Here is a 23,417-nt window from a genome sequence, read left to right on the forward strand (position 1 = left end):
TCCTCATGAAGATAATGGGTATACATTCCGAGTACGGGCGCAACCTTCTTCCTTCCCTGTTCTTTCGGGCAGAACCACTTCCACGTGCAGCTGCATAAATAATGTTATCGGCGCCAGTGAAAGGACAACCTTGCGCCCGTGCACAGGCTGGACGCTATCAAGGTGGTGGATGCGGTTTCCGCTTCCGACGCGAAGGAGGCGTCCGTTTTCCGTCACAGCGGCATCAATGAAATTGCCTCAGGCACGCTTGTGCCCTTGTGCGCGCTGCTTACGACAGTGAATTTTATCCTTCTCGTTGTAGTAGCATTGGGCGACGGGTGTTATTTATGTGCGGCCTCACGAAGGATGTCGGATATTACATGTTGTCAATGGAAATGAGAAGAGAGAGTTATCCCGAGTGTGTTCTCGACGGCTAAACAATCTGTAGGCCACGGAAACGTGTCGTACGCATCACATGCACGCGCCTGTTTGGCGTTCTGGTATTGGACAAAACTTTGCTACGATAGCCCAAACTCAAGTGCAACGTGCCAGCACAACGCCGTTGTCTTCCGCTGCGGGCAAAGCAAATGCAAAGCACCGTAGAAAAATACACGGATAACAGTGATCGGTTCGGAAGCACACACTACGATGTGCCGTGCACCACATGTGCGTTGTCGGTTAGTGTTCTGGTTTCATAACCCGCATGTACAGGAGCAGCTGTTGTCGACGTTTCTATGCAGTGTAATGTAGAGAACAGAGTTATGGAACACATCTTAGACTTACCACGCTACTGTTTTCTGTTTTCTTTTCTTTTTGCTATACAGTCTAACCGAAGTAAACTTTAATGCGGATAGCCTGATACGTGGTAGGATACATTCCATATGTTCCTTTTGTCTGAAGACGGCGGAGAAACGTCCATCTTGGAAACATAGTGTAGCAGCATTTTACGGTAAATTCGTAGGTGTACAGAGTTGCCTGTACCGATGACGGCGTGACAGTCCAGCATTTCGTGCAGCATTACCCTGTTTCTCTGCCCAACGGGAAATGAAGCTGGTAGCCCCTCTGGTGTTAGAGACCCACAGCACTCCCCTTGCTTCCAAGGACTGTATTTATTATTTTTTTCAACCGGACTAAAAAACCGCGAGCATGTTCCCGGTTTCTTTCTTTCTTTCTTTTTACTCAAGCTGTACATCCAATTACTCGCTAAAGGACGCCTTTCCTCCGTGCATGTTGAACACAAAGTAGACAAGTCCATTCGTTCCCCCAACCGATGCCACAAATACTTATATGCGTTATCTCTTTACGCTTAGCGTTGCGTACAGTGGAAGCACGGTACCTGAACGTTGCAGTGATCCTCATGATAGTCCGTGAGTGAGGCGAGACCTTCTCAGGAAAACGGCGAAGCTCTGCAGCTGAAGCGCACCTCAATGACCAACCTCCCGAGGCACGCCTCGCAACCAGGAAAATGGACGAAAACAATGAAACAATTTTGCCGGGGCACCGCTACCTGTACGCTGCCAGTGATTCTACAAAGAGCGTGCGTCAAGCATCGCGACTTGGGAGCAGGGACAATTAAAGTACTTTTGGCCTTTGACTTTCGCGGGCGTTAGCTGGGCAGTTGGAAATCCCCAGATAGAGTTAAATGTCGACCATAATATGAAATTATAATTCTTGTGGTAAACGCCAAGACACACGTATACCCGTTGCTTGTGCTGTGTGGTGGTGTTCTGCGTCATTTATTGGATCAGCGGAAGTGAACCAACCAACCAACTTATTCATCCTTGCAAACGTGAAAATGGGGTGCATGCGGAGGTGGAGAAAAGGGTGGTATCCATGGAGCGTTGGTTCCATGAAAAGAGATGCCGGGTACAGCTTTGCACACGCTGGTTTGGGGGAGCCCTTGACGCGCTACGATTACACCTATCAGGAATTCCAAAACTATATGCTGTGCAGGCATCTGTAAACCCAACCCCAGAAAAATCGCGGTGGCTGCTGCTTTAATTTTTATTTGCGCTCACCTGCTCTGTACTATAGCTGTTTCACTGCTATGGAGGCATAGCTGTGGTTAGGATATCAGCCCTCTGCGCCTACCCAAGTTCGAATACCTGGCCCCGGATTGGCACAAATTCGTTTTTGTGCAAGCTGCACCGGATTTTAGCTTGCACTGAAATGCTTAGTTAGACGACATATAGGATGAGCTTCCTCGTCAAACTTCGCCATACCTCCTTTTGGACATCTTCATCTATCAGGAATAATTAATAGTTTTTCTAACGTACATTTCTTAATTAACATTTCGGAGGAATGCATCTCTTCGCAGTGGCCATGAATAATAAAACAGCCACAGTCATTGAAAAACGATTGAAGAGGTAATGAAACAGGGAAATATATGAAGTATATGGAAGTATATAGCATGGAAGTATAACTACTTCAGATTGCATGTGTTCTTCCTATTTAAGCATTGTACTGTAAAGTTTCGCCAGTTGTGAGTAGTTGTCTTGGGATCGCACTCTCAAATGCTGACTGTCGCTTTGTAACTGCGCGACTTCGTTCTCGCTGACTGTTCTTTAGAAGGTCTGATGCCATCAGTATATATTCAGCATCACGCCGTGAGAATGTACACACCCCGATGATGTGCTCTCATTCGTTTAGCGCGCCATCGGACACGAGAAAATGGGGAATCTCGCTAATCAGCACGCCGAGCAATTTTTTGAATTGAATAAAAATATATTCTGAACAGCACACCGAGACTTACCCAAACACTGCACGGATGTCACGCAGTCTTGTGGACGAACCTTCTCTTTGGTATTTGAGCGACGTTTTTCACTCCATTAACACGTATGTCTTTGTTTTGCAGACAACGCCCATGGTTCCACCCCGGGAGCAGCAATTCGTGCTGGACACAACGCGCAATGATCTTCCACCGTCATACGACGAGGCCATCAAGTACCCGTCTATCAGCATCGACATGTCGCCCACACAGCCATCTCAGAACACTCATCTTGAGGTCCTAAATCCTCGAATACTGGCACAGGAAGCAATGCAGCCCACGACTAACAGCCTGTCATCGTTTGTTGCAGCAACGACCACCACTACCGAGGACAATCGCAGTGAAGACTGTTGCCGTCGTGCACAGGTTGGCGAAGGGGAGGCGCGATTGGCTCGCAGTCAAAGCTGCAGAGCTGATGTGTTACGAACAGTCAAGTGATAATACCAGCAAAGCGACAAAAGAAAAGAAAAAGCGCCACTAAAAGCGTATGCAGTTTCTATGAGTTCATTCCTCCTCAAAGTCAGCTTTGCACAAAAATCAAATGTTAACATAACTGGCTCGACGTAATGACTATAGCGGTATGATTACCAGATGTTAGTAATTTATGGAGGCTGGACGTTACGGGTTTTATCCTGATATACGCAGCATGGGAGCAGTCTCGACGATGACAAAGGAATTCACTAAGTGATAAAGTGACACCGTGGCATGCTTTCCAATAGTTTGTCCCTTTTTCTGTTAGTTTTTCTGCGTTGGGGTGGTGCAGCTATATCTAGCCTCAGAATCACGGAAACCTTGCGATGCCGAAATCATCAGACAAGACAACGAAGTACTACTGATAAACCGATGAACGCCATTTTCCGCAAAGTCGATGAGACGCAAACTTTCACTCCACACCACGTGCTCCCAGACTAGTCCTACTGATATGGAATATAGGACCACAAGGTTTGCAGTCGCCAGTTGTCCCACATAATTATCTTCTTTTTCGTTTCCTTTAAAGCCTAGTGCACGTGATTGTTACTTATGGCATTCCACAGTTGTTGTCCCCCCCCCCTATAATGATGATGCAAAAAGCAAAAAAAGAAAAAGAAGGAAAGACAACGAACACAATTTTTCCAAAACGTCGCCGCAGCAGCGGAATACCTTAATAGCAGATCCCGTTAATCGACCCCTATTACAAGTATGTTGTAGAAACGTGGGAGGCACACCGGGGCAGTATACATATGGTTCTCGATAAATCCACGCGTTACTGTGTTCAAACCTACGCATAGAAGGAGACCCGAAAATAAATGCCTAGTCATAATTAGGAATATTACACTGTGTGGTTCGATGATACGCTCTGTACCAAGCGTGAGCACGTGCGAGCAGGTGCAGAATGACGTTTGCCAAATGTGCTGCTGCGCAACTGTGGGTAAGCATCAGCAAGTTTTACGTAAAAGTTTTACGCAAAGTTTACGTAGTAAAGTTTTAGCACACATAGTGTTAAAACTGCGGAGGCATAGTGCTGTCCGGTAGTTGGAGGATGCACTATATGATCAACCAGTGCAGCGATAAGGTTGCGCTGATAAGGATACCTGAAAGCCGCTAATGTGGGGCACTTGAACTTTGAGAGCGTTGTACTGATTACGAGGTATCATTCTGGCCCTTTAATTGGGTGCGCCGTGTGAGCGCTAACAAGAACGCCTGCGAATACAAGACCACCCTCGTACGTCGCACTGCTAACGGATGCGAAGGCCTCTTGAGTAACGGCCAGCTGTAATGTCCCACCCACGTGAACGTCACAGCATCGAAAGTTGTTAAAAATTGGGCTGTTCGGTATTTCATACTTGCGATAAAAAAAAAAAAACCCGTGCCTTGAAACAAATAAAAGGACGACACAACATACAGCACAGACAAATCGTCTGTGCTGTGTGTTGTGTCGTCCTTTTGTTTCCCGGCACGGAGTTTTTTCGTCGCTTTTAAAGTATGTCACAGCATCGGCGTCATCGTTGGCAGTCGACACAAATGTAGCGTAGCAACTTGCACAAGCTACGTTTGTAGAAGGTTATGCATCAGCTATGTAACCTAGGTGACTCGACAGAAGAGAACAAGCACAGAACAGAGCCAGTTTCATGTCTCAATTTGCCAATCATGTTGCTTTTTGCGTAATCGTTTAATTTTTAAGTCAGTGACAACTTAAGTCCTACAATTGGGACCGCCCACACATCCGTGGAAGGCTCCTGCGGTTGGCTACCAGCCCTTCCACGACGGCCCCGCTTCGCGATGTAGTGCCAGTTCTCTCTCTCCCCTAGTCCACACTTGGCCGCGCCGCACTACATTCGCGCGCGGGCGGGGACAAGTGTATGACTTATGTTGTCACTGACTATAGTCTCCAGTCATCATCATCACCTTGATCACCTAGGTGACCCTAGCGATTATAGAGCCATATCTTCCTTTCTTTATTTTGGACGTCCGTGAGCACTGACCTTCGATAAGTGGTAACGCTGGTAAATCGGCGCATACTGTGTTCAACAGGAACTTACGTATAGGAAGTTACCAAAAAAAAAAAAAAATCTCCAGTGCCTCTGAATGCCTAGTCAGACTTTGAAATAGTATGTGTGATTCAATGGTACACCCTGTACACAGCCGTAAGCGGGAGTGCGTGCGAGCAGAAGCCGAACGACGTGTGCCAAATGTACTGCTGTGGGGTAGAGCACAACTGCATTGCGGATAATGTTGTTTCGTGACCTAAATACACAGGGCATCATATTCATACGATATGTAACTATAACAAGTGACAACTGCGTTCCTGTTCAATAAAACCTCTCTCAACATTTTTTTTACTGTCCGCTTGTTATGATGCCTTTATTTTCAAGTGTGGTCCTTTGTGTGTGTGTGTGTGTGTGTGTGTGTGTGTGTGTGTGTTAGCGCCGCCCATTTAAGCATGATGAACATTTGAAGCTTTCGTTTCCCCTTTTGCTTTTCAGTCTGCATATGCATATTCTGAAAAGATGGCGTCCTTTAAACCACACACCATTGATTTTGCTTTCAGTGGCACAGTCAAGGAGAAGTCCCATGTGACTATACACGCCTGCTCCCAAGTGTGCTCTGAACAAACGAAGTCCGCTACTGTATTCCACTACTACAAGAGCTCCGGGCCACAGGCCAGGGCCCGTTCCCAGCCCTGCCTGCTGCCCGGCGGCCTCGAGGTAGTAGAATACAGAAGTGGAATTCGTTCAGAGCACGCTGTGACATGCAGGCCCACAATCGCAAGGAAAAGGGTTTGGGCACTATTACAGTGACGTTGTAATAGCTTTATGTATCCTTGCAGACATGTGTCTAAAGCTGAAATAACAAATTCCCCAATTCACTTCTGTAGGGGGCGCTGAGGAAATATAGGGAGGGAATGTCGCCAAACATTGGGATGGGGGATCCGGATAATCACTGGGGCCGGCAAAATGCGGCGGGCTTAAGAACTTTAGTAGGCCAAATCCAGCCTGCAGGCCGGTGTTGCGACCATCGGACCAACCGGAAAAAATAGGGTCGTAAAGGAAGAAGCGGCCCACTCTTCCCGCCGTCGAGCCAGAGCGTCCGCAGAAGGAAGAGGCACGGTGCCCTCCGCTTTTCTCACGCACATGTGGTCTGTCCAAATGGTTCTGAGAATTCAACTGATGTGGTATACTGACGTTTCGATACAAGTCATTTCGGTACAGGACATCTGGGTACACGGACATCTAGGTACAGTGCTGGACAGAAGTTTACGGAACACGCTCTGGCGCATTCCTCCCTCAGGGTGACACGCTAGCAGCGAATGGTACCGTACGGACTTGCAAACAGGTGGCCTGGGTTACCTGGGCACATCTCTGTAAGTCCGTACGGTCCCATTCGCTGCTAGGGTGTCAATGTGAGGAAAGAATGCGCCGGAGCGTGTTCCGTAAACTTTTGTCCAGCACTGTACACGGACATCTTGGTACATGGATGTCTCGGTACACGGGCATCTCGGTACATGCATGCGCGGGACGCGGCGCGCAGGTGTTGCGTCAGTGGAGTTTGTAAACGAGGGTTAAAACCTGTGCGGAATAAATTACCTTACCGAGGTGTTTTTGTAACGAACACCAGGTTATTTGATGAGTCGAAAACACGTACGCTCTACTTACAACGTACCAAATGCTATATGAAGAAATACTACGCGGAGAACAATAACTCACTGCCCCAAAATTTATTTCTGGCATGGCCGTTTCCCTGGAGGAAGGGAACAAATGGGTCATATTTACGTACTAATATGGCTAATTTTTCCGAAGTTCTGTCATCTTTTAGAAACACTCTGCGCACCTTGCCGTTTCGAATACTGAACAAGCAAATACTTGTGCATTCGATTTTCATTTTTTTTTATTTTTTATTTTTTCCAAACTGTGGAGGAGTGAAATGCCCTCCCACCAACTGTTGTGTCCGTCTGATCTCTTGCAAGCTTTGTCAACGAGATAAAATATTTGTTGGCATAGGGTCTTTTAATCTGATTTTTTTTTAAATTTCTGTTCGTTATATTGTGTGTGGTTTATGATGGTTATAGGTTGTCTTCTTGTGAGCCACGTTACTGTGTTTGTTAACTTTATGTCAGTTTGATTGTATGTTACCATGTAACTGCTTGGGTACGAGATGGATTGCTATAAAACAAAAACAAATCGAATACTACATCGCAATTTCGAATCGAAGCGATTGATGTTCGAAACTGAATATATTAATACACGAATTATATTAATATAGTGTCATTTGACCTTTGGGGTACCCCGAATAAATAAATATTGGGGTAGCTCGAAAGCTGTGCTCATAAGCCCGAAAACAAACAAAAAAGAAAAGTGCTCCTAGTGTCAGAAATATAAATTAATTTACTTGAGAGCGTGGCTGAACCTCAACGGCGAACCCGATCGACACGAAAATTGAGCAGAGATAACATTATACCCGATTGAACGGTCTGAAAATCTGTTGCTGCTTCTACAGGCCCGTTGCCTCAGCCTCGAATCTACACAAATTCCACTATAGTATATATCCCCTTTTCCAGCTGGGCATTACGGTAATTTATCAAGAAAGAGGGAGCTTCTAATGGCGATGAACTGGCGTACATTTTCCTTACGCGACAATTTCTGTACCGAGTTGTCCGTGTACCGAGGTGCACATGTACCGAGAAGTCCGTGTACCGAGATGTCCATGCACCGAAATGTCCGTGCACCGCGATGTCCGTACCAGAATGCCCTGCAAGTTTTGTACCGAAATGTCCTAGAGCCGTCAGTGTCCGCAGGTCCACGAAGACGTTCTGTCTGTTCCCGTCTACATTTTGGCCATGAAATAAACGCTGTTTGTTGTCCGAGACGGACTCCTGCATGGTACAGACCAGACTTGTGCCCGTTACTCGAAAAAAGTAATTGATTACCGTTACCAATTACAGGACTTCAAATGTAATTGAGTAACGAGTAGAAAAGTAACGCGTTACTCCGGTCGTTACTCTGCATTCACGCAAATTATACCCGTCTTTGTGCGCCTCAGCAAAAAAAAAAAAAAAAAGACGAAGAAAAAAGGAAAGTTCAACAGTGGGACAGCTGAAATAACCCAAAAATATGTACGTCTACTGTAGTTATCGCCCGGGAAGACGTTGACCCGATTGTGGAAGATCATGCGTGGAACTTCCCCATGACTCACTAAACCTCCAAAGCTACCACAAAGGTACCACCACACTGGTGTAGGAACAGATTAGGGGGAGAGACCCTGAAATTCCAGAACAAAGGCTGACGGCATGAAGATCTTGACTTGGGGCAGAACATCTAAAAGATGAGTTAGTCTCTGCCGGGAAAGTAATCAATTACTGAGTAATCGATTACTCAGAAAAGTAATTGATTACTCGAAAAATTACTTTGACTTTAAAGTAACTGATTACTCGAAAAACTACTCAAAAAAGTAATTGATTACAAGTAACGCAATTACTAGTAACGCGTTACGCACAAGTCTGGTACAGACCCGGGATCCCAACACCGGCACTTAAACATCTCATTTCTACAACACCGACTGCAGTCCAACTTCCGTCGAGTACAGCCGTAAGTTGCTCCGCGGGTACCTTTATCCTCGTCACGAAACTCACCCTCGCAAGAACAGAAGGGGTTGCCGCCTTGTGAGGTCAACAACGGCAAGCAGTTACGACACCACAAAAGCGGAGTTGGTAATCGTCGTACTCGTCACCCGCGGGCTGAATCCTCAGCGAACCCGTCCAACGTAGAAAGCGAGCAGACGGCGGCGGGGCTGTATACAACAGCGAAAAAAAAATAATAAAAAACAATTAAAAATGCTCTGCAACACACGCCATAAAGCACAAGCAACGTCTTAGTAAGCCTAATCTAATTCTTATTGTGGCAGGCAGGGGGATGTTGTTTGCAAAGCCGCGACAGCGCGTGGTGACTCCACCCTAGTATGCGTGACGTGACGTTGAGTCTGCAAGGGAGTGTCACGCGTTCCTAAGCCACCATCCGAAAAGGATTTTGAAGAAGGAAGGAATGAATTGTAGTTCGCAAGTTAGATAGCGCGTTGCCGTTTTTCTTCATATTCCGTGTTAGCGCCGCGGAGCAACTGCGACTATGGGCGGCGTACATATGTGATCGGATGGAGAGAGGACAGCAGGAAGCAGTGGGGGACGCGTTGGTGCTCGTATTCGTGAGTTGGTGGAAGCTGTTGCGTTGAGGCAATGGCAAAAGGGCTAAGCCGCAGGCGAGCTGGCACACGGCAACAGGCAGGAACCTGAGACGGGGAGGGAAGAACGACAGACACAACACGTTCTCGAGTCGTGTTTGTCCGTCTTCGCTCTCACTCTCGGGCTCCTGTCTGCACGGCAATCGGGTTGAGTACTGAACTGCTCTATGTGGAAGATGAAAATCGTCCTCGGAATAGTTAATTTCCATCATGTCCTACGTGTTGGGCGAGGCGAAACTTTGAGTGCGATAGTTATATTTACCAAGCAGCAGCTTTTAATTTGCACATAATGTTATGACAAGGTTGACACTGAGTGTTCATCCTCTTATTTGCATGTACCCGAAACGGCGTTTTATTTTCTACAAACGTCACGCCTCCTCGATTTCAAATGCAATGATGCAGTTAGCATTCTGTACACAAGGTCGAGTCTGGACTTTGCAATGTTTTTAAGCATCGGTGATTTCTTAATATAGACTTTTTCTGTTGTCTTAAGTGATCTCTCCGTCCCCCATCATGAGACCCATTGTGGTATTTCATTGGGGAATTGGTGACACAAGAGAAATCAATTTTGTTTCATGGAAGCAAACGCAACAAGCTTATTGGCTGAGGCTGAAATGCAATGATGGAATGTAAGACTTTAAGCACAAAAAATGCTTTACTCTGCTGGTCACTGCGTTATCCCAAAATGAAGTGCACTATGTGAAAATCGAAGCACCCCATATTTCATTTTGAATAGCTGTAAAAATTTATTTAATCTTTGTGCTCCATCATTTTGCACAGCCGAAAGCACTTAAAAATGCTGTTCCAGTTGCACATAACAGCAGCTTGCTGAGCAACATCAGAACAAAAGCTAAAAAGAGCTAAGCCAGAAGATGCTCTTCAGCTGAAAACAAAATCAAGGAATAATTTAACTCATTGTATACACCTTTGTTATTTAACATTTCATAAACAATCCAACCCCATCAAACAGAAAACAACCACATGAGAAAAGCAGTGAAGCTTTGAAACCATGTTTCATGCAAGCACAGAACCATAACTGCCATACTCATGCAGTTCCACAACATCAGTTACTAGATTGCCCTGCGAGGCTACTAAGTAGACACCTCAGAGGTCTTTGTTTGGGTTGAAGAGGATTAAATTCTGCTGGCTCCAAGGAATGCCCGATGATTTGTACACAACAGTCCAAACGTATGGTATGAAAAAATCCTCAGGCTGCGACTCTTCAACGTATCTAAACTTGAGGTCTGGAAATTTCTGTAACGGAAAAGGGAAGGTACACATAAAGTATGAAATGTGCACAGTGCTGTCATACTACTGTGAAATAGGATATAATCATTCATGATAAATCATAACAGTACAGAAGCTGTCATTTCTGTGTTGAGAAAGCAACACTTTCCTGTTTAGCTTCTTCTCTGATGTTGCCTGATTGTCTACCAATTTTTCCCACAACTACTACTGCCTGCAGATCTTGCAAATCAGGCAGATATGCTTTTTGAGGATTGCAGACCATGTAAACCAGCTGTCATGTCTTATAGAAGAACCATCTCTGTACGAGATATCGGTGACTCCCGACCTGAGGCCTCTGCTTCAATCCACCGGTCTTACATAATTTGTGATAAGTAGGGTTGCTATAGCTGGGCCTGTTGTATGACCGACATGGCTAACACCAGTGGAATTTTATAGCTGTGAAACTCTGTAGATCCCTTACCTTTAGCCTGTCAGTAGGCCAGTGGAGAGCTGCTTCTTTGATAATTTCCATGACTTCAGAAACAGACAAGCTCTTGTCTGTAGCTTCCAGTCGAGATGAAAAATAAGAAAGAACCTGCAACAAAGTTGCCAAATATGGAGGTGGCTCACTTATGCCTCAGCAGCAAAAAAGCAAATAGGTCTTTGGCAAGCATTTTCAAAGCAACACCTACCTCATTGGGCCGGTTACTATGAAAACAGACAAGCCCTGCTAATTATAATGAGCAGGTACAAGGGTGGATCAAATATAAACGAGACTTTTGTTGTAGAGTGCGTTCTATCAATTGGCACGCGCTGCCGCTTGTGCAGGTGCTAGATAGGTGGGTCAGTAGTTACGTGACAAGCCGACCGGTCTCATTACATTTCCTCAGTAGTCCGTCATACGATGTCTGAGGAAGTGGTACACCCGTCTATTGCACAACGTATTATTATAAAGTTTCTTGCTCGCCAGGGTGTAAAACAGACCAAAATTCTGCACAGATTGATGGCACAGTTCGGGAATCAAACACTGTCAAGGCCCTGTGTGTTTGCCTGGCATAAGGAATTTGTGGAAGGCCGTGACGAGGTTGAAAACTAAAGCCTCTGTCAAAGCCAATACTCGGCTGTCAGCTGGCAAGGTGCCTGCAACTGTTTTTTGGAACCAGCACGACATTCTGCACATTGATTTCTTGCACGATTGTCGCACCATCAACGCTGCATATAACTGCGAACCTTTGAGTGAGGTTACACTTGCTAATCGCAGCAAAATACGTGACCAACCAACACGTAAAGCCCGTGACCTCCATGCAAGCCTCCTCCATTACAACGCCAGACCCCACACTGCAGCTGTCACATGTTCAAAATTAAGGGGAATGGGCTGGACGCCATTGGAACACCCTCCCTATAGGCCTGGCTTATCGCCCTGTGACATTCACCTGTTTGGGCCACTCAAAGAAGCGCTGGGAGGCCAACGGTTCGACGACGACCACGCAGTGGAGGAGTCTGTGCGCAACTTGCCGCTGACACAACCCACTTCTTTTTATGAAGAGGGGATAAAAAAGCTACCGACCCACAGGGAAAAATGCATTTCTACGTCGGGAGATAATGTAGAAAAATTGTTCTTTTATAATAATAATAATATTGCTTAAAAATAGTATTTCTTACTACAAATAAAAAAATATAAAATGAAAGTCTCGTTTATATTTGATCCACCCTCGTACACACAGACTTTTATGATGACCGGTTTGACACCCCCTCCTTTTCTTCCTGTGCACAATCTGATCGTTATACCAGAGTATCGTTATACATGAACTGCCGGTAACACTCACGAACACTCACCGAATTGCTGGTCCGTATTATGTCAACAAAGTACAACGGTACAGGATGAATGTGGCTCAACATGCACATTTGTTGAAAGCATGAAAGCATTTTATCTAGCTCTAGGTTGATGCAGCTTTGCGTCAAAAGCTTTTCGAAGTGCAACATACAGTACTTCCGATACTACATGAGGGTCCACATATCTAAAGATCGATGGCTTCATCCATTGCTCGCCATCTAGTGTGGTAGTCATCATCGTTCTCACTATCGGAACTGCGTTGTGCGTTAGAACTTGCCTCAGCCACTGCTAGTTCATCGACACGTCTTTGAGTGGTGACACACAGCTGTGTACCAACTCACATTTGAGAAGGCACTGTACTTCGCAACCATGTTTTGCAGCGGTATCAAATCCGTTAGGCACGCACAACTTGGAGTCGAGCCATGTGCCTTTCCTTATCAAAACACTTCCCAGCGGCACAGATGCCATCGTAGCACACAGCAACTCAAAAAAAAAAACTTGGGAGTGAGAGAAAGAAGGGGAGAGGTAGAAAACTCCTGTATTTTTCACAAGCACCTTCAAAGCCTCTGCAACGCGCACAAATCCCTGCCAGTTATATGCAGTTAAACGAACCGTGTTCTCACTAGAACACACTGCTCTCCGAGGCTATGGCTAGGGCCCTCGGTTTTCTGCTGTGACAAATTCTAAATTCTGCGGCACCGACTTGCAAATTCCGCTATGTTCTGTGGCGACCAGTCAACAGCTGCTTGAAACGGGAAACACTTTATTTTCTTGGATAATGTGGGAACAAAAAATATTTTATAAAATTACAGATTCAAAGCACTGTTGTGGCTCAGCATTACATACACTATCCTGTGTTCTCCTCTGATGCGGTCTGTCGTCTGCAATCATTTTATACCTGCTGAAAGATCTTTCAGCATCTACATTTTAAAGGTACTTTATAGGAAGGAGTTTACAATACATGCCATGGGGAAGTTACATGTTTAGGACACCCTTTTTTGTTCCTGGGCTGTAGGCATTACTTAAGAGTCTTAACTTCTCGAAGGCAACCTCCCAGACATCAAATCAATATCCCCCACTGCCACCGCTAAACTGCACACAGGAGGGACGCCGCCCCTTCCTTAGGTGGAGTATGCACAATAAACTTGGGCCAACGTTACCTTAAACTAAACTACAATCTGTCTGTGTTTGTCCTGCAGCATGGACAATTTCGTAAAGCAGGCTTCACCCCATGAACGGAAACGTCAGGGGAAGCCCACTTTCGGGAGGTGTCGTTTGTATTTGGCGAATACGCGAATACTGCGAAACTTGGATATTGGCTCCTTGTTGCAAACATTCAACTGACAATCAGCCTGCTTGTATCTGCATACTGTAGTGCCAAAGATGTGTGTTTTGAATCAACTGGCCTAGAAAGCTTTTCTGTGGATGATAGCATGACACAGCAGCCTACACCTACCGGGTCAAGGTTGTGCACCACATCCTGAAAATTGGGATGCATTCGTAAGGGTTCAAATACTTGTCTCTTGTACAGAAGAGAACAGAATCGAATCGAATACTTTGAGTGATTTCGATTCGATTCGAATTCGAGAACTCGAATATCCGCACACCCCTAAAAATAAGGGATTCCGTGAAATTCTATGCCAAACGAAGGACTCCGCGATTAATTCCGAATTCCGCGAAATTTGGCGGAATCGCAGAAAACCCGAAGGTCCTAGCTATGGCTCCTTCCTTTGGTTTCAATGAAAAAAAATTGAATCTTGTTTCTAAATTTTCCCGCCTTTTGCCAGCCGCCGGGAGAATTCTGATCGGTATACACAAGCAAGCACTTTCATGGCGTTCGTTACATCGAAGTCTTGTTAAGTGTACTTCAGTGGATGAGCTGATGGAAACCAGCAATTTGATCGCACTATCGGAGTTATCGTTACATTGAAGATTGTAACAAATGAGCTTGACAATGAACCCCCCTCCCCCATGCTTGCGATTCTGGATAAACCACTGACGACGCTATATAATGTCTCCGTTTTGTTGAGCCCATTAATTATGATTATGATATTCAATTTAACAATGTGCATTCCAATCTCAATATAATTCCAACAGTGTGAATTATGATGACGAACGTGAATATGACACTGTGATGGCACAGTCCACAATGAATGTGATCACTTATTTCAAGTGAGCCTTGAAAATTCCACTGACCGTGACATGGAACCTACATAAAATATCTTCAATCGTTCAACAAACGTGAACGTTCCGTGGCATTCCGCTTTGTACTATAGTATTGTACTCAATGAATGTGATCCGCGGAAGTGCTCATATGTAATGTTTTCTGAAACCATAACGAATGAGTTAGCCGTTCCCATCTATATCGTTCCGAATGCATTTGACTGTACCTGGGAAACGGCGATAGAGGCTTGTGCCTGAAGCTTAAGGAAATGTTACTTCACACAAACATGTCTGTCGTGGGTGGATTCATTTACACCAAGCTTTGTGAATACAGCAAAGATAGCCACAACCCAATTCAAAAAATAAACGAAAGTGGTCAGCAGAAACATAGTATACTACCAAAGAACAAGCATACTACAGAAAGGGTAATACTGGTTCCTTTGTGTAAAAGACCACAATTACTATATACGGCCCTTCTTGAAAATTGGGGGGGGTTGAAAATCGCGTTTTATTTCAGGAGCCCTAAAACAGGGTAAAATCGGGCGATATTGGGTGGAAAAGCAGATTTTCGGGCAGAAATTAAAAAAAAAATCGCTTCTTGCATTTTAGATGAACACGAGATGCCGAACGGCTGTGCTGAGTGTACAATGCCTAGCATTCTCCAGTGCCCGTATTGGTGGATGAATTGGCACTTTGCCAAGCTCATTTTCGTGTTTTTTCGGGTTTTACCCTAAGTGGTGATGATGCAAATCAGAAGGTAAAAACGGGTTTTCCGTAAAACAGTGGGTCCTAGGTACAGTATATATGAAGCAGGCTAGCAGTACATTTATGTTTTTATGTTCTGTATCGTTCGTGAGAGAACAATTCCACTTCCCATGTACCTACTTAATGTGCTCAAAGTGTGTGTGTGCCAAGCTGACAACACTGGAGCAATGCTGGAGATAGAGCTTAACCCTTTCCTGACATGCTCACAGACATGGTGTCAACAAGTGCATCACCCCTTTCCCTATCATACAAGATTGCCAAATCGAAATTTCTATCTCAGAGTAGAACATTCCCCTTTAACCTAACTGTCAGAATGTAATGAACAGCCACAACTCAACAGCATACCGTTGCATGTAGGACAACGCGTTCTTGTCTGCATTTCTTGTCCTACTCTGCTGCAGTGTTGAGATAACATATTGTTGGGGTACCAACTGTCTGACCAAGGTGACACATGTTACAACTAAGCAGCGTGTTGCAAACATTCAATTGACAATCAGCCTTCTTGTATCTGCATACTGTAGTGCCAAGGATGTGTGTTTTGAACCAATTGGCCTAGAAAGCTTTTCTGTGGATGATAGCATGCCACAGCAGCCTACACCTACCGTGTCAAGGTTGTGCACCACATCCTGAAAATTGGGATGCATTCGGAAGGGTTCAAATACTTGTCTCTTGTACAGAAGAGAATAGAGCAGATTGGGATTGCTCTGCAGTTGTGTTGAGAGGCACGAATTAATGATTTCAAGAATCATACGTAGAACCTCTTCAAGTATGGACAGGTCTTGTAGCTGGAATGGAAGTGCGCATCACCATGTTACACGAAGTTCCCAGATCCTTGTGCTCTGGCAGCCCACTTTTTAAAATTGCATCGTTATGAACACTATCACATCAGAGCACCAACAGGAAAACATGCAAAATTGTGTAGTTCTACCGAAATTATCTGGAAACTGTAGCTTTGTTACACAAATTATTAAATGTTGCGTAGGGAATGTTTCATATAAATTCCAAAGAGAATTCTACTAACATCATGACATATAACATTTCTGTGAACTTGCTTAATCAATTTCATTAGATCCAAGAAAACTGTTACGTGCATTAACAGAATTACTTTAAGGGGGAATCACTTCAGAAATTTATGGGTGATTTTCGTTCGCACAAGACACGTGAACGCTCTAAACTATCATCATAAGATTGGTACTGGCGTGTTCTCTTAGCTTTTCTCTAGTCAATGACGTATTTTTTAGAGGACAAGGTAGAGCCGTTGATTTTTAAAAAATTAAAGTTTGGTGCATCTCGAACATGTGCTGCAATCTCGACAGAGTGTCGCACGCTAAAATATTTGCGAATTTGGGCTCAATACAAATCAACGGATAGTCCTGGAATTCTACAAGATGTGTCATTGACAAGGGCAAAGCAAAGAGAACATGCCAGTACTTCTGTTTTGACAATATTTTACGCCGTTTCTGAGCGCTGTGCGAACGAACGTTCTCTTGTCTTGCACAGAAGTGATTCCCCCTTAACAACTTAACGTTAACCAGCATAATACCTCTGGTTGATTTACAGACTTATAGCACCTGCCACATTAACTGTAGCACGCGGACAACAAGCATTCCTGACAGTGTTGTGTGTTTAGAGGAGGGCATACGACAACATGACATTCAGTTCCCAAGTGGAAATTGCCGACTGCCAACCATCGGCCAGTGGGTGGTTTTTGGTCGGCAAGCAACTTAGTCGGCCACTGTACCTTGTACCAACGTCGGTCTAATGTCGCCCACAGTGGTGGTTGGTGAACTGCATTGGGCGGAGAACGTTGTGCAACGTGCTGCGGGCGTGCTATTGAGAGCTTGGCATAATAAAGGCGGGCCAATGTCGGCCCTGTACTCCAAACAAACTCTAAAACAACGCAGCTGCTACGCAAAACAAAAAAGAAAGAAGAGATGCTATGTCCTCGTAGTTCTCCAATTCAATGTATCTGAGTAAATTTCTTCCGCTTGCAAAATTATTTAGAGACGAGATTAAGGTTACCTTCCGATCGCCCTCGGTAGTTCAGTCGGTAGTGTGCTGGCTTGCTGAGCTCAAGATCGTGGGTTCGACAGTAGCGGGGGACAGTAGCAGTATGTGGGCCCCCGAGCACCCTGTGTCTGTGGTTTTGGTTGCACGTTAAAAAACCCCACTGCACCAGGTGGTAGAAGTTACCTACAGTCCTACACCCTGGCGCGTACCGCATCAAGCTACAGAAGTGTCGTCTCACCTGCCTTACTTGTGAATCTACTTCCAGTGATTAGCAATAGTGACTCAGTTTTCTGACAACTAAAACATTTTTTTTTGTTATTCTCGTGTAGCGATTGTATGCCTCTATGACTGACACTCAGGGAATGCAATAGCATGGCATCCGTAGCTGCATGGTACCGCACTCCCAAGTGGAAATTGCCGACCGTCGGCCAGTGGTCGGTTTTGGTTGGCAAACGCCCTTGTCGGCTACTGTGGCCCGGACCAACGTCGGTCTAATGTCACTCAACAATGGTGTTGGCAAACGGCGTTGGGCCGAGAACATTGTGTGACAAGTTGCGGCCGTGCTATTGAAAGCTCAGCAAAATAAAGTCGGGCCAATGTCGGCATTGCACTGAAAACAAGCTCGAATACAACGGAGCTGCTACTAGAAACACAAAAGAAAGAAAATACTTTGTAAAAAGTTGAAAGTTTTTGTAATTCTCCTAGCTCAACGTATCCCAGTCAATGTCTTCCACTTGCAAAATTAGTTTGAGACGAGATGACGATTAGTTTCCAATCGCCCTCAATAGCTCAGTTCATAGCATGCTGGCTCAATAAGCTCAGGATCGCGGGTTCAACCCCGGTTGAGGACAGCAGCAGCGTGGGTCTTCCAGCACCCTGTGTTTGTGCTTCCGGGTACACATTAAAAAACCCCAGGCTGTTGAAGTTACCTGCAGCCCTATACTCGCTGGCACGTCCAGCGTGTCTACATAGTTGTGGGCTTGTGGGGTTCTTGCTGGAGAATAAGGACAGACTAGAACCGTCGTCGTCGGTGGACGAAAGAGGAACGTTTTATTCCTGCGTGTGGCAAGAGCGCGTGGCGTGGGAGGATTGTAGTGTCGTAGTTGTCGTCGCACTACATATATGCCCCCTTCCAGAGTTCCGGAGGAACGTGTTGGAGCGAGCGTAGTCAGAGCCCAAGTAACACGCCTTGGAGGCCTGGGAGGCGTGACTATGTCCGGTGGGAGAGATGGGTCAGGATAGTGGGCCGGGGGTATGTTGTCGAGGAATGCGGGCTTCAACCGGTCAATCGACACACTTTCGGGCCGGCCACGGACATCAAGGAGGAAAGTCTTAGAAGCGCGTTGCAGTACCTTGTAAGGGCCGGAGTAAGGAGGTTCGAGGGCACGACGAAGGCGATCGGTGCGCAAAAATATGTGTGTCGTCGAATGCAGTTCGGTAGGAATGAAAGGTGGCGTCTGCGGATGAGGCACGAGTCGGAGTAAACTGGAGGGTCTCGCTGCAGAATAAGGACAGACTAGAACCGTCGTTGTCGGTGGACGAAAGAAGAACGTTTTATTCCTGCGTGAGGCAAGAGCGTGTGGCGTGGGAGGATTGTAGTGTCATTGTTGTCGTCGCACTACATATATGCCCCCTTCCAGAGTTCCGGAGGAACGTGTTGGAGCGAGCGTAGTCAGAGCCCAAGTAACACGCCTTGGAGGCCTGGGAGGCGTGACTATGTCCGGTGGGAGAGATGGGTCAGGATAGTGGGCCGGGGGTATGTTGTCGAGGAATGCGGGCTTCAACTGGTCAATCGACACACTTTCGGGCCGGCCACGGACATCAAGGAGGAAAGTCTTAGAAGCGCGTTGCAGTACCTTGTAAGGGCCGGAGTAAGGAGGTTCGAGGGCACGACGAAGGCGATCGGTGCGCAAAAATATGTGTGTCGTCGAATGCAGTTCGGTAGGAATGAAAGGTGGCGCCGCGGATGAGGCACGAGTCGGAGTAAACTGGAGGGTCTCGCTGCAGAATAAGGACAGACTAGAACCGTCGTTGTCGGTGGACGAAAGAAGAACGTTTTATTCCTGCGTGAGGCAAGAGCGTGTGGCGTGGGAGGATTGTAGTGTCGTTGTTGTCGTCGCACTACAGGCTAACTCACTTTACTTGTGAATCTACCTTCTGTTGTTAGCAATGGTGACTGGTAACAGCCAAAACGTGTATATTTTATATGGTTCAATAAAGTTATCGTGTAGCGATTTTATGCCTCTATGACTGAGACTGAGGGAATGGAATCTGAAACTGGGCATCTGAAACTGCATGGTACCATACTGCTATGGGATCATCATACTGCAACCATGGGCTCTGCCCCTTATTGCAAGTGGTCCATAGTTGGCCCATCGTTGCTGTTAATCCATGGGCCGCTGTCTAGACAACTAATTAATGGCTGGCTAATACCCAGACTTGGTTCTACACTGGCACTGTGTCAGGCCAATGTCAATCCCCAAGCTTGGCCCAACATTTTTTTGCAAGCACGGCCCAACAACGTTTAGGTTGGAAGCACACATCGGCCCAGCACTTTGCCAACATTGTTTTTCCGCTTGGGCTGCTGTAGGATCACAGTACTGCATAACCATGGGCTAGTGCTCCTGGTTACAAGTGGTCCATAATTGGCCCATCGTTGCTGACAATCGGTGGGCCGCCATCTAGCCGACTAAGGGCCAGATACTGCCTGGACTTGGTTCTACACTGACCCTGAGTTGGCCCCATGTCTTATAAGTCGGTCTGTTACATTGCCCCCAAGGTTAGCGCCGAGGTTAGCGCAAGGTTAGCGCTGGGCCGAGTAAGGCCAATGTCAATCCCCAAGCTTGGCCCATGCTTTTTTGCAAGCATGACCCAACGATTTTTAGGTCGGAAGCATACGTCGGCCAGGCATTTTGCCAACGTTGTTTTTCCCCTTGGGTTTACTCACTAAATCTGTGGAGAAGTCCTCATCTTCGCTTGGTTTTAGCTCTGGGTTGTTTCGTATTTGATCCATGACTCTAGAGAGCCTCTTGGACAGGGTCTCAAACAAGCTATAATTGAAAGATTGCCATATTATTAGAATAAACATTCATGCACTCTTGCACACACAAACATACCTGACAAATCTTTGACACACGTACGGATGGAGGCTTTTAAAGTGGCTAGACATGTTTGCTAATGCAGCCAGGCAGTTTGTGTGAAGGTACTTATCCTGAAAGGGAAAAGGTAGAGAAGAAAGAAAATATTTGACAACTGAAGCACATGCACACACACACAAAAAAAAATTACAGAGTCCCTGCAACATTGTGAATTGAAAAGCTCATACCACACAGTGACATGTCATGTCAAAGTGATGCCACAAAATGGGGCACTCTCACAAAACAATGTTGAGGCGTTGAGGCTACAGAAAGTGCTTGCATTATTAATTCTGCTATACTGCCTTTGGTTTTAGCTCTTACACCAGAATGGGTAAACGAGTTGCAGGATATTCCTCATATTCCTCATGTACAGATTTTGTCATTCTGTGGCCAGAGCTCTTCAACTAGCATACAATCTTACAAACCCGCGTCCTTGTCATGTTGAAGTGTATAGTGCGGATGACCACCAGGATGAGTAGACCACCTAGAGATATTTCCAACAGTGACCTTTCGGTGTACCAAGCTACATTTTTCAATGTCTGAAATTCGAGGGGGGTGGTAAGATATACATGTCCAACTTGCAGAACATAAAGTTTGCACACCAAAAATGATTCACTCTGTTGACGTACCACCCATGAGCAGGGCCAGTCTTTCACCCAAAATGCATGCATGTTATTGACTGGCACATAACCTGAACTTATGACTAAATTTATGACAGACAAAATATGAGAAGCAATGTTCCACAATGCTCTTTTACAGCTGCAGGAGGTAGATTCTTATGTGATGCAGTATAGCCTTTGACCCACATGGCTCCCTTTTTTTTCCCATCCACAAAGCAAACATTTACCACAATGTGTGTGTGAGGTCTTCATAACAAAACATGGCTGATTTTTTGGCTTGGTTGATGATGGTTTGAAATGTTGGTTAAAATTGCCCCAGAAGATCACCAATATCCAATATTTTACAAAGGCCAGAGTGAGAGATCAGTGGGAGCTTCCTGTTGTCCACAGTTAACACATGAATGTCATGAAAGAAACTAATGAGGACTTACGATGTCATGAACACCTCCGTTGAACAGGTCATCTTCACTTAAAATTAGCAGGATAATTAAAGACATGTAGATGTGGTGAGATGTTTTTTGGGGGGCATCATACAAGACCTTCAGAATGGGAATCAGCTGGAATAGTGAAACTAGTGTAAGTTCATGATCAGACTAGCAATACTGACATTATTCTTTTCATGATATGCAATCTTTGCTCAGAAGGATAGATATTACTAACAAGTGCTTCAATATTAGATCTCGACAGGACGTATGTCCTGAACTGAGTGTTCCTATGAAGAAGCAGGTACAACAGCAATGTTGTCTCGTCATTGTTCAGTGTCGTGCAAAGTGTGTCGTACAACTTGCTGTAGTCGAGCTTGAAAGATGGAACAGCCTCGACGCTACTCCCAGAATCTGCAGATGAAGTAAATTGTACCAGATGAGATTAGTGCAAGTTCCAAGACACGTCTGATGTAAAAGATGACTTTCTGATTCTTTTTCTTTTTTTTTTGCCAAGAGCAGTGGAATGTTTACCCTGGGAATTAACAAAAGTGAAGAGTGCCTTTTGGTATGGATTGCAAAGTCCTTTGTCACTTGTACAGTGGTTGGACAGGACTAGTAAGAGGAGAAGACTGTGATGGGCTAGAACAGCATCCTGCATGGGGTTTCCCTGGTCACCATCACCCTTTCCATAGCCCAATGTAAGTACATTCCACAAGCCAGCTGAAAATGGAGTTTCCCGATGATAAGCACAACTGCATCTTACTGAGGGCAGTGCAGGTTCATCACAGTTATGCTACGTTTGCAAATGTTGAACTCTATCCTGTGCAAGGTGTACAAAAACTTACACGCAAGGCCAATGATGATGCTTCCTCCACTTGAACTGTGATAACTGTCTGGGCATTTGTCTTGCCTGATATAGTTTTGTAGCAGACTCTTTGTTAAAAGCAAAGCATGAATAGAACTAGAAAGTAAAAGAACAAGTTCAGGTAAGAGACTCCTATGTGGCTAAAATCACACCTAACTAATATTCGATGAAGATGAGCAGTAATCTTTAGAGCTGTGCGAATAGCAAAATTTAGAAATCGAATCAAATACGAATATCTTACAGACATTGCAAATCAAATACGAATTGTTTACTTTAATTTCAAATCAAATTTAAATATTCCCAAAAAGTCAAATTCAAATATTTCGAATATCTCATTTTGGAAAATGTTGTAACTTTGGTCCCACAGGGGAACTGCTGCTCCTAGTGGGGGAGCCTACGGCTTTTCAGTCAGAATAAAATATCATAAGAAAAAGAAGCCCATCTACTTAAGGTATTGGAACACACATTACATTGCTGGGTGTGCATCCTTTGGTCTATTTGTTTGCATTTGTACTTTCTGTACTTTTCACAAACTGCAAATATTCCCTCTGCTACTGTATGCCACTCTGGAATTTGTGAGTACATTTATTGGCAGCTATGATAAAATATTCTAAGCACAGAAAACCTTCCAATCACTTGTTGGAGCGTGCTTCATGTGGACCCGTACAAGAACATATTGTGAGCACAACTATGAGTTGTCACCTAGTCTTTGTTGATGAGGAGCTCTCCACGAATGCACAGTGTTTGCAGACAAGGAGTAGAGCTGCTCACTTGACTACGATGTGGCTGACACATGTCCAAAAGAGATGCCATCCACGCCTTCAAAAGCTTTCTGTAACGCTTTTTGTAATTTCTTCCCTCGCTTCAGTATAGTAACCCGGGAGAGCACTGTTCTTAAAGGTAGAGTGCAATCTGGG

General features: G+C 45.2%; 2 protein-coding genes across 8 annotated transcripts in view; one reads left to right on the forward strand and one right to left on the reverse strand.

Annotated features, from left to right (window-relative positions):
• Positions 1–5,570, forward strand: part of LOC135385910 (uncharacterized) — a 32,400-nt gene extending 26,830 nt beyond the window's left edge. For all 5 annotated transcript variants that reach the window (XM_064615530.1, XM_064615526.1, XM_064615529.1 and 2 more), the window contains exon 3: positions 2,834–5,570. In XM_064615530.1, the coding sequence (XP_064471600.1) occupies positions 2,834–3,184 (351 nt within the window). In that variant the 3' untranslated portion in view covers positions 3,185–5,570. The remainder of the gene's footprint in view (positions 1–2,833) is intronic.
• Positions 5,571–10,448: 4,878 nt separating this feature from the next.
• The window catches only part of LOC135385913 (dymeclin-like), a 125,458-nt gene continuing 112,489 nt past the window's right edge, over positions 10,449–23,417 (reverse strand). For all 3 annotated transcript variants that reach the window (XM_064615537.1, XM_064615535.1, XM_064615536.1), the window contains 10 exons: positions 22,481–22,596; positions 22,167–22,355; positions 21,871–22,046; positions 21,642–21,767; positions 21,016–21,129; positions 20,570–20,664; positions 20,401–20,503; positions 16,046–16,228; positions 11,163–11,276; positions 10,449–10,708 (listed from right to left, as the gene is read on the reverse strand). In XM_064615537.1, coding sequence (XP_064471607.1) covers positions 10,559–10,708; positions 11,163–11,276; positions 16,046–16,228; positions 20,401–20,503; positions 20,570–20,664; positions 21,016–21,129; positions 21,642–21,767; positions 21,871–22,046; positions 22,167–22,355; positions 22,481–22,596 — 1,366 coding nt within the window. In that variant the 3' untranslated portion in view covers positions 10,449–10,558. The remainder of the gene's footprint in view (positions 10,709–11,162; positions 11,277–16,045; positions 16,229–20,400; positions 20,504–20,569; positions 20,665–21,015; positions 21,130–21,641; positions 21,768–21,870; positions 22,047–22,166; positions 22,356–22,480; positions 22,597–23,417) is intronic.

Source organism: Ornithodoros turicata, chromosome 2, assembly GCF_037126465.1.
Source record: "Ornithodoros turicata isolate Travis chromosome 2, ASM3712646v1, whole genome shotgun sequence".
Lineage (NCBI taxonomy): Eukaryota > Metazoa > Arthropoda > Arachnida > Ixodida > Argasidae > Ornithodoros > Ornithodoros turicata.